At 43.6% G+C, this 13,274-nt stretch overlaps 1 protein-coding gene across 1 annotated transcript in view; it reads left to right on the top strand.

Annotated features, from left to right (window-relative positions):
- The window catches only part of PLCH1 (phospholipase C eta 1), a 289,893-nt gene that overhangs the window by 271,161 nt on the left and 5,458 nt on the right, over positions 1-13,274 (top strand). Inside the window, exons 20-23 of the mRNA XM_040429955.1 lie at positions 3,562-3,708; positions 6,447-6,526; positions 6,994-7,053; positions 7,424-7,781. Of these exons, the coding sequence (XP_040285889.1) occupies positions 3,562-3,708; positions 6,447-6,526; positions 6,994-7,053; positions 7,424-7,781 (645 nt within the window). The remainder of the gene's footprint in view (positions 1-3,561; positions 3,709-6,446; positions 6,527-6,993; positions 7,054-7,423; positions 7,782-13,274) is intronic.

Raw genomic sequence — 13,274 nt, 5'->3', positions numbered from 1 at the left:
ATATAACATTGGTACACATTAGTACCACCCACAGGGTTTTGTAAAAACAACCAATAACCACGTACAATACAGTAAAACACTCCCACACAAAATCCTCCCCTCTGCCTGTGATACAATTACCTTACACAATGGGTTGATGTAATTATCACAGGCAGGAGAATACACAATGTCTTCTGTCCTGGAGACAACCGAGGAGTAATTTAATTATCTCTCAGGACAAAGGGAAATCGCCAATACACACGTGGGGACAATAGGACAGACATCACTATTTAAATATACAATGTCCCAACCATTACAGCAGTGCTTCTCAAATAGTGGGGCGCGCCCCCCAGGGGGGGCGCCAGGCTCCGTAGAGGGGGGCTTGTTCAGGGCCGGCCTTTGGGGTGTGCGGGCTGTGCAGCCGCACAGGGCGCCATAGCAACAGGGGCGCCGGGCAGCCGACAGCTCGCAGTGTAATATGCGGCAGGAAGATGAGCGCTTCCATTGTGGAAGCGCTCATCTCCCGTCTGATCAGAGGCCGGCGCAGGCGCTGGACGCGATGTACGGAGCGGGGGCCGGGGGAGGGACTGGGAGGAGGAGCTGGGGTCCGGCAATAGCGGTGGGGTCACTGTACTATAGCCCCGCCCCACCGCTCCCTCCGGTATACTAATATAAAATGTATTATTGAATTAAAAGTTATTAAACATGCCCCCCTCACTCCTAATAGTACCGTATATCCGAATTTCTTCTGTATAATGCCGGCAGGCAGGCCGGGAGGCCGGCGCGTCCCTCAGTGATGTCACGTGCCTGCGCCGCCTGCTTTATGAATGAAGCAGGCGGCGCAGACAAGTGACGTCACTGAGGGACGCGCCGGCCGCCCGGCCCGCCTGCCGGCATTATACAGAAGAAATTTGGATATACGGTACTATTAGGAGTGAGGGGGGCATGTTTAATAACTTTAAACGGCGGCGGCGGCGGGCACACGGAATCTGTGGATGGCACAGTTAAGGGGTGGGGGTCTGTGGATGGCACTGTTATGGGCTGGGGGGGCACTGTGGATGGCACTGTTATGGGGTGGGGGGTCTGTGGATGGCACATATATAACAGTGCCAGCCACAGATTCCCCTGTAACAGTGCCAGCCACAGATCCCCCCCATAAGTGTCTGTCATCCACAGATCCCACCATAAGTGTCCGTCGTCCACAGATCCCCCCCATAAGTGTCCGTCGTCCACAGATCCCCCCCATAAGTGTCCGTCATCCACAGATCCCCCCATAAGTGTCCGTCATCCACAGATCCCCCCATAAGTGTGTGTCCGATCCACATTTCTTTCTTTTTTTATTCTCTTATACGTTAATAAGGATACAGTGTTATGCAGAGGTGTACTTATAACAATTTTATAGACAAATGATACTATTTACAGTTGCGCAGGGGGCGCAAAATGTTTTCTTCTTCCTAGGGGGGGCATGACAGAAAATTATTGAGAAGCACTGCATTACAGTAACATAGACATTTAACATATCCCCAGATGGCTTGGATCTGAGCTCTCAAAATATCAAAACAGCGCTCAGATGCCACAAACACAGTCAAATCGCCATAGGGTTTTAGTTTAGCATGGGCTGATGAGAGGGCCCATAATCCTGGGGCAAGAGGCTGGCAAACAGGCCCCTCCAAAACCCAGTGGCGAGGTTAGTTTCACCACACATCTTCCCCTCCCAGGGAAGACTAACCAGATACCTGACCTCACGCCGGTCGGTATCTGAGTTAGTCTGGCAGTCCACCCACAACCAAATACTGGACCTGTTGAATTTGGTAGCCTGTCTCTGTCCAGTGAGTCCACCAAGGTTATGTTGGTAACTGGTACTCCCGGTCTCTGTGTTGCTCCCTGGCTTGGAGTGGAGGTTGCTTTGTGGGCAGGGATCAGCGGTACTCTGCCCTGGTGCCATCGCTACCACGGAAGAAGCCTGGTTGGAGCCTGGTTGCTGGAGGGGGAGACCGACTATCTTCCCTTTGTCTAAACAGCCCTGTTGCTGGGGGACAGGACCGACTGTCCCTACCCCCTGTGCTGTAAGTGCAGAGCGCACGGTCCCATCTGCATGGTTGTGGAGCTTACTGTCTCCCCCTGGTAAGTTAAGCTGCCGCTGGGGAATGAAGACTAGGCTCCCAATTCCCAACAAATCCTTCTGTTGCTGTGGGATGGAGACTGGGCTCCCAATTCCCAACAACTCAATCTGCTGCTGGGGGACAGGACCGACTGTCTCTGCCCCCTGTAACTCAGCCTGCTGCTGGGGAATGGAGACTGGGCTCCCAATTCCCTGTAAATCACCCAGCCGCTGGGGAATGGAGACTGGGCTCCCAATTCCCTGCAATTCACACTGCCAGTAAGGAGAGGGGGTAACAAGCTCCTCTCCCATACATACTTCCAGCCTCTGGAGAGGGAGACTGACTGTCTCTGCTCCCAATACAGTGTCCTGTTGCTGGGGAAAGGAGACTGGGCTCCCAATTCCCAATAACTCCCTGCCACTGGGGGACAGGACCCCCAGATGGCTTGGATCTGAGCGCTCAAAATATCAAAACAGCGCTCAGATGCCACAAACACAGTCAAATCGCCATGGGGTTTTAGTTTAGCATGGGCTGATGAGAGGGCCCATAATCCTAGGGCAAGAGGCTGGCAAACAGGCCCCTCCAAAACCCAGTGGCGAGGTTAGTTTCGCCACACCTTAGATTATGGCACATACTTAGATAAAGCATGCCACTAAGGCCGAGATAAAGAGGTTATTATGCTTCTTTTTGTAGCCTTTTGTGCCATTTTCCATTATCCTGGAAATCCAGCTTAGCTGTCTGTTGATATGTTTAATGTTATTTACTGCAGCAATGAAGGATATCCATAGGGAATGATTATCAGATCAACTTTACAAGCTAGGGAGTATTTCCTTCTAAGATAGGAAACAACCTGTGAATGCAAGTCATGCCATGTTAGGCTACTTTCACACTAGCGTTCGGGGCTCCGCTTGTGAGTTCCGTTTGAAGGGGCTCACAAGCGGCCCCGTACGGATCCGTCCAGCCCTAATGCATTCTGAATGGATGCGGATCCGCTCAGAATGCATCAGTCTGGCTCCGTTTGTCCTCCGCGCTGCTCAGCAGGCGGACACCTGAACGCAGCTTGCAGCGTTCAGGTGTCCGCCTGGCCGTGCGGAGGCAAACGGATCCGTCCAGACTTACAATGTAAGTCAATGGGGACGGATCCGTTTGAAGTTGACACAGTATGGCTCAATTTTCAAACGGATCCGTCTCCCATTGACTTTCAATGTAAAGTCAAAACGGATCCGTTTGCATTATCATGAACATTTTTTTTTGTTCATGGTAATGCAAACGGATCCGTTCTGAACGGATCTAAGCGTTTGCATTATAGGTGCGGATCCGTCTGGGCATATACCAGACGGATCCGACCTAAACGCAGGTGTGAAAGTAGCCTTATGCTGTTATATAGTATATAGCAGGGATTTGTCTGTTATACAACACCTGTTTTTGTTTTTTAAATATCTACCAATGTAACATGTATAATTTCTGTCGTACATTTCAGGTTTCAATCCTGTTTGGGAGGAGACCCTCACCTTTACTGTCCACATGCCTGAAATAGCTCTGGTCAGGTTTTTAGTATGGGACCATGATCCAATTGGACGGGACTTTGTTGGACAGAGGACTGTGGCCTTTAGCAGTCTAATGGCTGGTATGATCAATGATTTTTTATTTTATTTTTCAATATATTAATTATGAATGATAGAGAAGCAAGAACCTAAAGATGTTTTACCCCAATTTGTTTATTATTTTAGTTTCTGTGTGGTTTGGATTCAAGACCAAATATTTAAAGGGTTTCTATCACTTCGTATGACATAATTAGCTGCTGTATTCGGCTGTATTCGGCGCATGCGCATTGAATGTCTGACCGCTCCGAGCTGAGATCTCAAATGCGCCGAATACAGCCGCGCACGGCGCATGCGCGAGAACTCGTCCGCTGCGTCACACGGAGGAGGACATGGGCGGGCTGGAGGGACGCGCTGGGCGGCGGCTGTGTATGAAGGTAGACGGAGCCTCTAGGTGCTAATGACGCCCACATAGCACCTAGAGGCTCATTAGCATATTTATAAAAGTTAGTTTTTTAGCAAAACCGCTGCCCCACAAGTGATTATAGTAGGATGGTTGGCCAGAGCAGACACTAGCAGATCGCTAGTGTCTGACAGCTAATTATGTCATACGAAGTGATAGAAACCCTTTAAGACAACTGGGGCATTAATAAATTAGCTTGTTTGGGGTACAAAGAGGGTGAGCTTAAACTGGCGTATCTTATCTATTCCCAACATGAAATACTACTTTTTTGCAGTTTTTGGTTAGTTGGAATGAATCCTTGTTTATACATTATTGGCTGTTTGTGTTATTTAAAGGATATGACAATATTTTCCAGTTGGAGTCTTGGCAGTTGTATACATCTATATACTGTATAGAGGGTCTACATTCTGTTACTTCTATGATAAGATGTGTCGCTGGGTTATAATGTTTTTTGGGATAACTAAAGCCACAATATATTTTCATTTTTTGGGGTAATAACTATGTCAAGGAATTTCTCAAGATTAGCCAGCATAATAGATGAAGATATGATATAGTTAATAATTTACAGTTATTTGAAGACGGAGTAATTAAGAGATTTGATGATCTCAAGCGAGAGTATAACCTGCTCACTTCCTTTCAGTTCTATTATTACCAGGTATATCATGCTTATATGGCCACTAATGACAGAGTGGTTCCGGCCCAATGATTTTGAGCTGGTGGCAAAACTGAATTTATTGAAAACCAAGAGAAAGGCCATTTCAAACTTATGAAATTATTATTGCTAAGCACTCCAATAAGCTATGTTTTCAGAATCTGAACAAATGGTCTAAGGAGATAAACAGGCTTGAAAGGACATTGCGGGATGGTATATTGCGCAACATTTCACGGGTATCGAGAAATGCTAATTATAGATTAATTCAATTCATTATAGTTCATCGCCTTTATTATTCCCCTCTGATGTTAAGAAAAATGGTTAAATGGCAGAATTCAAACTATCCAAGATGTTCTGTCCCCATGGTGTCATTTCTTCATGTCATATGGTCTTGTCCCGTTATTTATAGTTATTGGGTACAGGTCTTTGACTTCATTAATGGTAGATTTTCTACCTGTATAACCCAATTTCTATCGCTTATAGATATTATTAGGAGTTAAGAAAAGCTATATGAGGCCAAATCTTGTTCTGGGAGGACAATTGTATAAGTCGGGAATCCTACTGGTTGGAGGTTTGAGTTTTTTTTTTTTTTCCCTCCTCTATTTCTCTCCCTATTGCGTGGAAACCCCGTCCTTCCTTGCCATTGTACTTCACTTTGTTGATAGGGTGGGATAAAGGAATGTGTCATTCTGTAAATTTTATATGTGATGTATTGACGTGGAAATTAATAAAAATGTAATTTGTTGTTCTCCTAAAGATAGGATAGCTACAGGGCTCCTATATGAAGCTCCAAAACTAGCAACACCACACAATATGTCAAGATAATTAAACAACATGATCTTTATTATAACAACATTTGATTAAAATTTTCCATGATAAAAACTGAAAATGAATCCCTACCCTCATAGAACAAGGGGCTACAATGCAGTATGCAATTAATCAGGACAAAGCATGCACAAAGGACCAATGAATAGTACCCAAGAGGAAGACAAGAGAGTACAGATAATGCAAAAGTCTAAAAATAAACATTAATACATACCTCCTATATGATACAAATAAGACTATGTTCACATGGTGTTTTTGCAGTGGAAAAATCTCAGTGCAGGCACCAAATACATCTTTACATCCATAAGGCCCTTTTTAACCAACTTCTGTTGTAGGAATATGTGTCTGCATAACTTTTTAAAATTTACTGGGGAAAAAAACCTTAGTCAACTGCAATTTTTCAGGATTCTGTCACAGGGGAACTTATGGGCAACGTATACCAAGGCCCAGTATACCAAGGCACAGTATTTACAGCTCCACATTTAGCACATACTTCGCATATTGTGTTCTTATCCATAATGATTGTCTAAATGGAGCCTCAGTTTCTTTAGATTCTGTTTAATAGACTTGAATGGTGTAAGGATGCTGAGGATTCCAGCTTGAAAACAGATGTAGTTCAAGTTTTTGGTTTACGTTTTTCTAATAGTTAATATTTTCTTTAATTGACATTGTTTAATATTCAGTTAATTGGGCTGAATTGTATGGACTCGAATTATATATACTGTATAACCATAACATACTTAACTCAAATGGAAAGACCTGTGACCAAACCAATCAGATTATAATAATTGTGATAAAGACCGATATCTCTGTACTGCTATTCATAAGGAGGCAGTTGTGTTTTTGAGCACTGTGTGACATTATTATTATTACTCATCTGTCAGGATACCGCCATGTTTACTTGGAAGGACTGACAGAAGCCTCCATATTTGTTCATGTCACAATAAATGAGATCTATGGGAAGGTAAGTACGGTAGTTTTTTTGCCATTATCATCTCCTAGGCAGTGCCGGGTCTGCATAACATTTTTTAGTTCAGCAGGCTTCATAGAAAGCAATTATAAAGTATTGCAGGACAGTCATGTAGAAGCGCTGCTTTAACAAGACGGAGTGGGATCACATTTCACTCCGGGTAATGAAAGTCTTTTCATATTGAGATGGAGGCCCGCTGTACTGCAGACTGCACAGATATTTTGTTTCATTAACTGCTGGTTAGAATTTTAATACTGGTGTTTTCCATGTTATTAGCCGCCCTTCAGTGATGAATTTCTAATGAATGTAACTACCTAGCTGGAGTATAATGTAATTTTTTTTGCAGAGAAATTCTAAATCCGTTCAGCTATGGATTTCCTTTTATTGGTGCTTAAATTATATGCCTGCTGTCATACCATTTATTACAGGAGCTCAAATCTGTATTTTTCTTTCCATTTCAGTGGAGTCCTTTAATCCTCAATCCCAGTTATACTATATTGCACTTTCTAGGAGCCACAAAGGTAGACCCATGATACTTGCTGAGTGCCAAATTCCTGTCGCATGACAAAGTAATGTCTCATTAAGCATCAGTCCCCATTCAAGCATGAACCAACTAAGAATTGTGTGTTTGTGGCCTCATTATGCATACAGTACTTATAGTATGCATACAAGTCATTCATTTTGTAAACCTGTGTGATTTCTACTTGCAAATATGGTTTTACTGGCCGTGGTATATTACTGGTCATACGTGCATGAGTTTGTCAGGTTTGTATTTAGCCGATATCTTCCATCCGTGTTGGTCATCCCTATTCCTTTATTATTTTAGTCTTAAGACAAATTTTGAGAGGGGGAGTCCTATTTAAAAGGTGCTTTCTTTTTTTATATTTTCAGAACAGACAATTTATTGGGCTCAAAGGGCTTTTCAATAAAAGTACAAAGCATAGTTCAGTGGAGAGTAACGGTCATATACGAAAGCGATCAATCGGAGATCGAATTTTAAGACGCACTGCCAGTGCACCTGCCAAGGGTAGAAAGAAGACTAAGATGGTGTTTCAAGAGTCAACAGAGAGTAGAGATCTTCCATGTGAGGTGGCTGGTGCTAAAGAGAAGGATGTTGTAATGAGGAGAACATCCAGAAGCCTACAGGCCCGACCTGTTTCAATGCCAGTGGACAAGTTCCTTCTTGGGGTCTTTGAACCTTCTACTTCAGAGTCTTATAAAGATGCCCAAAAAAATGACATAGCATCAGGTAATGAGTGGCAACTGTTAATATTATTGCTGTTATTGTTATTAATATTAATATATCTATAACATTTAATTTCTTATACAAATAAAGAAAAATACATATCTTCAAAAAATGGAAGTCTAAGATTAAAACATTGCATTTTTATTGTAATATAGCAAAAATAGTAAGAAAAAATGTTTAGGAGATTTGGCTTATGTTGGAGGTTATCTTATACACCAGGAAAGCAGTTAGACTAGCTATTAAATTTAGCAATATAAATATCCAAACCGACACCATATTACTGCAAAATAAAAAGTTTATGGATGATACTTTATAGTATCTATACGTCATATGTAGGGATGGGCAAATCTACTTTGGATGAAACATCCAAAATCGATTCGCATAAAACTTCGTTCTAATACTGCAAGGAGCCGGAGCTCTGTACAGTATTAGGATGTATTGGCTCCGATGAGCCAAAGTTATTGCTTCGTGAGGTCTCGTGAGACTTCGCGCAATAACTTCATAAATTAATTTGTACTGTAAAAAAAACATTTCCCGAACTCTGGTCCGGTTCCAAGTGGTACCTTGGAAACGAACCCGAGTTCGGGAAATGGTTTTTACAGTGCAAATTAATTTATGACGTTTTGCTCCGTACAGTATTAGAACGGAGTTTTATGCGAATCGACTTTGGATATTTCATCCGAAATCAATTCGCTCATCCCCCAGTCATATGATTGTAAAAAATGGCATCTGTCAGCAGATTTGTACCTAAGAAACTGGCTGACCTGTTACATGTGCGCTTGGCAGCTGAAGGCATCTGTGTTGGTCCCATGTTCATATGTGCCTGCATTTCTGAGAATAATTATATTTTAACCTCCTCAGGACCGCCGTACGCAGGATTGCGTCTTTGCGGCGGTCCTGTTGTTCTGGGTGGACGCGCCGGTGCGTCCTCTCGCGAGACGCGAGATTTCCTGTGAACGCGCGCACACAGGCGCGCGCGTTCACAGGATCGGAAGGTAAGCGAGTGGATCTCCAGCCTGCCAGCGGCGATCGTTCGCTGGCAGGCTGGAGATGTGATTTTTTTAACCCCTAACAGGTATATTAGACGCTGTTTTGATAACAGCGTCTAATATACCTGCTACCTGGTCCTCTGGTGGTCCCCTTTGTTTGGATCGACCACCAGAGGACACAGGCAGCTCAGTAATATGTTGCACCAAGCACCACTACACTACACCCCCCCCCCCCCCCGTCACTTATTAACCCCTTATTAGCCCTTGATCACCCCTGATCACCCCATATAGACTCCCTGATCACCCCCCTGTCATTGATTACCCCCCTGTCATTGATCACCCCCCTGTAAAGCTCCATTCAGATGTCCGCATGATTTTTACGGATCCACTGATAGACTGATCGGATCCGTAAAAATCATACGGACGTCTGAATGCAGCCTTACAGGGGAGTGATCAATGACTGTGGTGATCACCCCATATAGACTCCCTGATCACCCCCCCTGTCATTGATTACCCCTCTGTCATTGATCAACCCCCTGTAAAGCTCCATTCAGATGTCCGCATGATTTTTACGGATCCACTGATAGACTGATCGGATCCGTAAAAATCATACGGACGTCTGAATGGAGCCTTACAGGGGAGTGATCAATGACTGTGGTGATCACCCCATATAGACTCCCTGATCACCCCCCTGTCATTGATTACCCCCCTGTCATTGATCACCCCCCTGTAAAGCTCCATTCAGATGTCCGCATGATTTTTACGGATCCACTGATAGACTGATCGGATCCGTAAAAATCATACGGACGTCTGAATGCAGCCTTACAGGGGAGTGATCAATGACTGTGGTGATCACCCCATATAGACTCCCTGATCACCCCCCTGTCATTGATTACCCCTCTGTCATTGATCACCCCCCTGTAAAGCTCCATTCAGATGTCCGCATGATTTTTACGGATCCACTGATAGACTGATCGGATCCGTAAAAATCATACGGACGTCTGAATGCAGCCTTACAGGGGAGTGATCAATGACGGAGGTGATCACCCCATATAGACTCCCTGATCACCCCCCTGTCATTGATTACCCCTCTGTCATTGATCACCCCCCTGTAAAGCTCCTTTCAGATGTCCGCATGATTTTTACGGATCCACTGATAGACTGATCGGATCCGTAAAAATCATACGGACGTCTGAATGCAGCCTTACAGGGGAGTGATCAATGACTGTGGTGATCACCCCCATATAGACTCCCTGATCACCCCCCTGTCATTGATTACCCCTCTGTCATTGATCACCCCCCTGTAAAGCTCCATTCAGATGTCCGCATGATTTTTACGGATCCACTGATAGACTGATCGGATCCGTAAAAATCATACGGACGTCTGAATGCAGCCTTACAGGGGGGTGATCAATGACAGTTGGGTGATCACCCCATATAGACTCCCTGATCACCCCCCTGTCATTGATCACCCCCCCTGTCATTGATCACCCCCCCTGTCATTGATCACCCCCCTGTCATTGATCCCCCCCCCTCTGTAAGGCTGCATTCAGTCTTTTTTTTGGCCCAAGTTAGCGGAATTTTTTTTTTTTTCTTACAAAGTCACATATTCCACTAACTTGTGACAAAAAATAAAATCTCACATGAACTCACCATACCCCTCACGGAATCCAAATGCGTAAAATTTTTTAGACATTTATATTCCAGACTTCTTCTCACGCTTTAGGGCCCCTAGAATGCCAGGGCAGTATAAATACCCCACATGTGACCCCATTTCGGAAAGAAGACACCCCCAGGTATTCCGTGAGGGGCATATTGAGTCCATGAAAGATTGAAATTTTTGTCCCAAGTTAGCGGAACGGGAGACTTTGTGAGAAAAAAATAAAAAATATCAATTTCCGCTAACTTGTGCCAAAAAAAAAAATTTCTATGAACTCGCCATGCCCCTCATTGAATACCTTGGGGTATCTTCTTTCCAAAATGGGGTCACATGTGGGGTATTTATACTGCCCTGGCATTCTAGGGGCCCCAAAGCGTGAGAAGAAGTCTGGTATCCAAATGTCTAAAAATGCCCTCCTAAAAGGAATTTGGGCCCCTTTGCGCATCTAGGCTGCAAAAAAGTGTCACACATCTGGTATCGCCGTACTCAGGAGAAGTTGGGCAATGTGTTTTGGGGTGTCATTTTACATATACCCATGCTGGGTGAGATAAATATCTTGGTCAAATGCCAACTTTGTATAAAAAAATGGAAAAAGTTGTCTTTTGCCAAGATATTTCTCTCACCCAGCATGGGTATATGTAAAAAGACACCCCAAAACACATTCCCCAACGTCTCCTGAATACGGCGATACCAGATGTGTGACACTTTTTTGCAGCCTAGGTGGACAAAGGGGCCCACATTCCAAAGAGCACCTTTCGGATTTCACTGGTCATTTACCTACTTACCACACATTAGGGCCCCTGGAAAATGCCAGGGCAGTATAACTACCCCACAAGTGACCCCATTTTGGAAAGAAGACACCCCAAGGTATTCCGTGAGGGGCATGGCGAGTTCCTAGAATTTTTTATTTTTTGTCACAAGTTAGTGGAAAATGATGATTTTTTTTTTTTTTTTTTTTTTTTTTTTTTTTTCATACAAAGTCTCATATTCCACTAACTTGTGACAAAAAATAAAAACTTCCATGAACTCACTATGCCCATCAGCGAATACCCTGGGGTCTCTTCTTTCCAAAATGGGGTCACTTGTGGGGTAGTTATACTGCCCTGGCATTCTAGGGGCCCAAATGTGTGGTAAGGAGTTTGAAATCAAATTCTGTAAAAAATGACGAGTGAAATCCGAAAGGTGCTCTTTGGAATATGGGCCCCTTTGCCCACCTAGGCTGCAAAAAAGTGTCACACATCTGGTATCTCCGTACTCAGGAGAAGGTGGGGAATGTGTTTTGGGGTGTCATTTTACATATACCCATGCTGGGTGAGAGAAATATCTTGGCAAAAGACAACTTTTCCCATTTTTTTATACAAAGTTGGCATTTGACCAAGATATTTATCTCACCCAGCATGGGTATATGTAAAAAGACACCCCAAAACACATTCCCCAACGTCTCCTGAATACGGCGATACCAGATGTGTGACACTTTTTTGCAGCCTAGGTGGGCAAAGGGGCCCACATTCCAAAGAGCACCTTTCGGATTTCACTGGTCATTTACCTACTTACCACACATTAGGGCCCCTGGAAAATGCCAGGGCAGTATAACTACCCCACAAGTGACCCCATTTTGGAAAGAAGACACCCCAAGGTATTCCGTGAGGGGCATGGCGAGTTCCTAGAATTTTTTATTTTTTGTCACAAGTTAGTGGAAAATGATGATTTTTTTTTTTTTTTTTTTTTTCATACAAAGTCTCATATTCCACTAACTTGTGACAAAAAATAAAAACTTCCATGAACTCACTATGCCCATCAGCGAATACCCTGGGGTCTCTTCTTTCCAAAATGGGGTCACTTGTGGGGTAGTTATACTGCCCTGGCATTCTAGGGGCCCAAATGTGTGGTAAGGAGTTTGAAATCAAATTCTGTAAAAAATGACGAGTGAAATCCGAAAGGTGCTCTTTGGAATATGGGCCCCTTTGCCCACCTAGGCTGCAAAAAAGTGTCACACATCTGGTATCTCCGTACTCAGGAGAAGGTGGGGAATGTGTTTTGGGGTGTCATTTTACATATACCCATGCTGGGTGAGAGAAATATCTTGGCAAAAGACAACTTTTCCCATTTTTTTATACAAAGTTGGCATTTGACCAAGATATTTATCTCACCCAGCATGGGTATATGTAAAAAGACACCCCAAAACACATTCCCCAACTTCTACTGAATACGGAGATACCAGATGTGTGACACTTTTTTGCAGCCTAGGTGGGCAAAGGGGCCCATATTCCAAAGAGCACCTTTCGGATTTCACTCGTCATTTTTTACAGAATTTGATTTCAAACTCCTTACCACACATTTGGGCCCCTAGAATGCCAGGGCAGTATAACTACCCCACAAGTGACCCCATTTTGGAAAGAAGAGACCCCAGGGTATTCGCTGATGGGCATAGTGAGTTCATGGAAGTTTTTATTTTTTGTCACAAGTTAGTGGAATATGAGACTTTGTAAGAAAAAAAAAAAAAAAGAAAAAAATCATCATTTTCCGCTAACTTGTGACAAAAAATAAAAAGTTCTATGAACTCACTATGCCCATCAGCGAATACCTTAGGGTGTGTATTTTCCGAAATGGGGTCATTTGTGGGGTGTTTGTACTGTCTGGCCATTGTAGAACCTCAGGAAACATGACAGGTGCTCAGAAAGTCAGAGCTGCTTCAAAAAGCGGAAATTCACATTTTTGTACCATAGTTTGTAAACGCTATAACTTTTACCCAAACCATTTTTTTTTTACCCAAACATTTTTTTTTAATCAAAGACATGTAGAACAATAAATTTAGAGCAAAATTTATATATGGATGTCGTTTTTTTT

Source organism: Bufo bufo, chromosome 4 (genome assembly GCF_905171765.1).
Source record: "Bufo bufo chromosome 4, aBufBuf1.1, whole genome shotgun sequence".
NCBI lineage: Eukaryota > Metazoa > Chordata > Amphibia > Anura > Bufonidae > Bufo > Bufo bufo.
The sequence above is the reverse complement of the archived record's forward strand: the minus strand, read 5'-3'. Positions and strand labels throughout refer to the sequence as shown.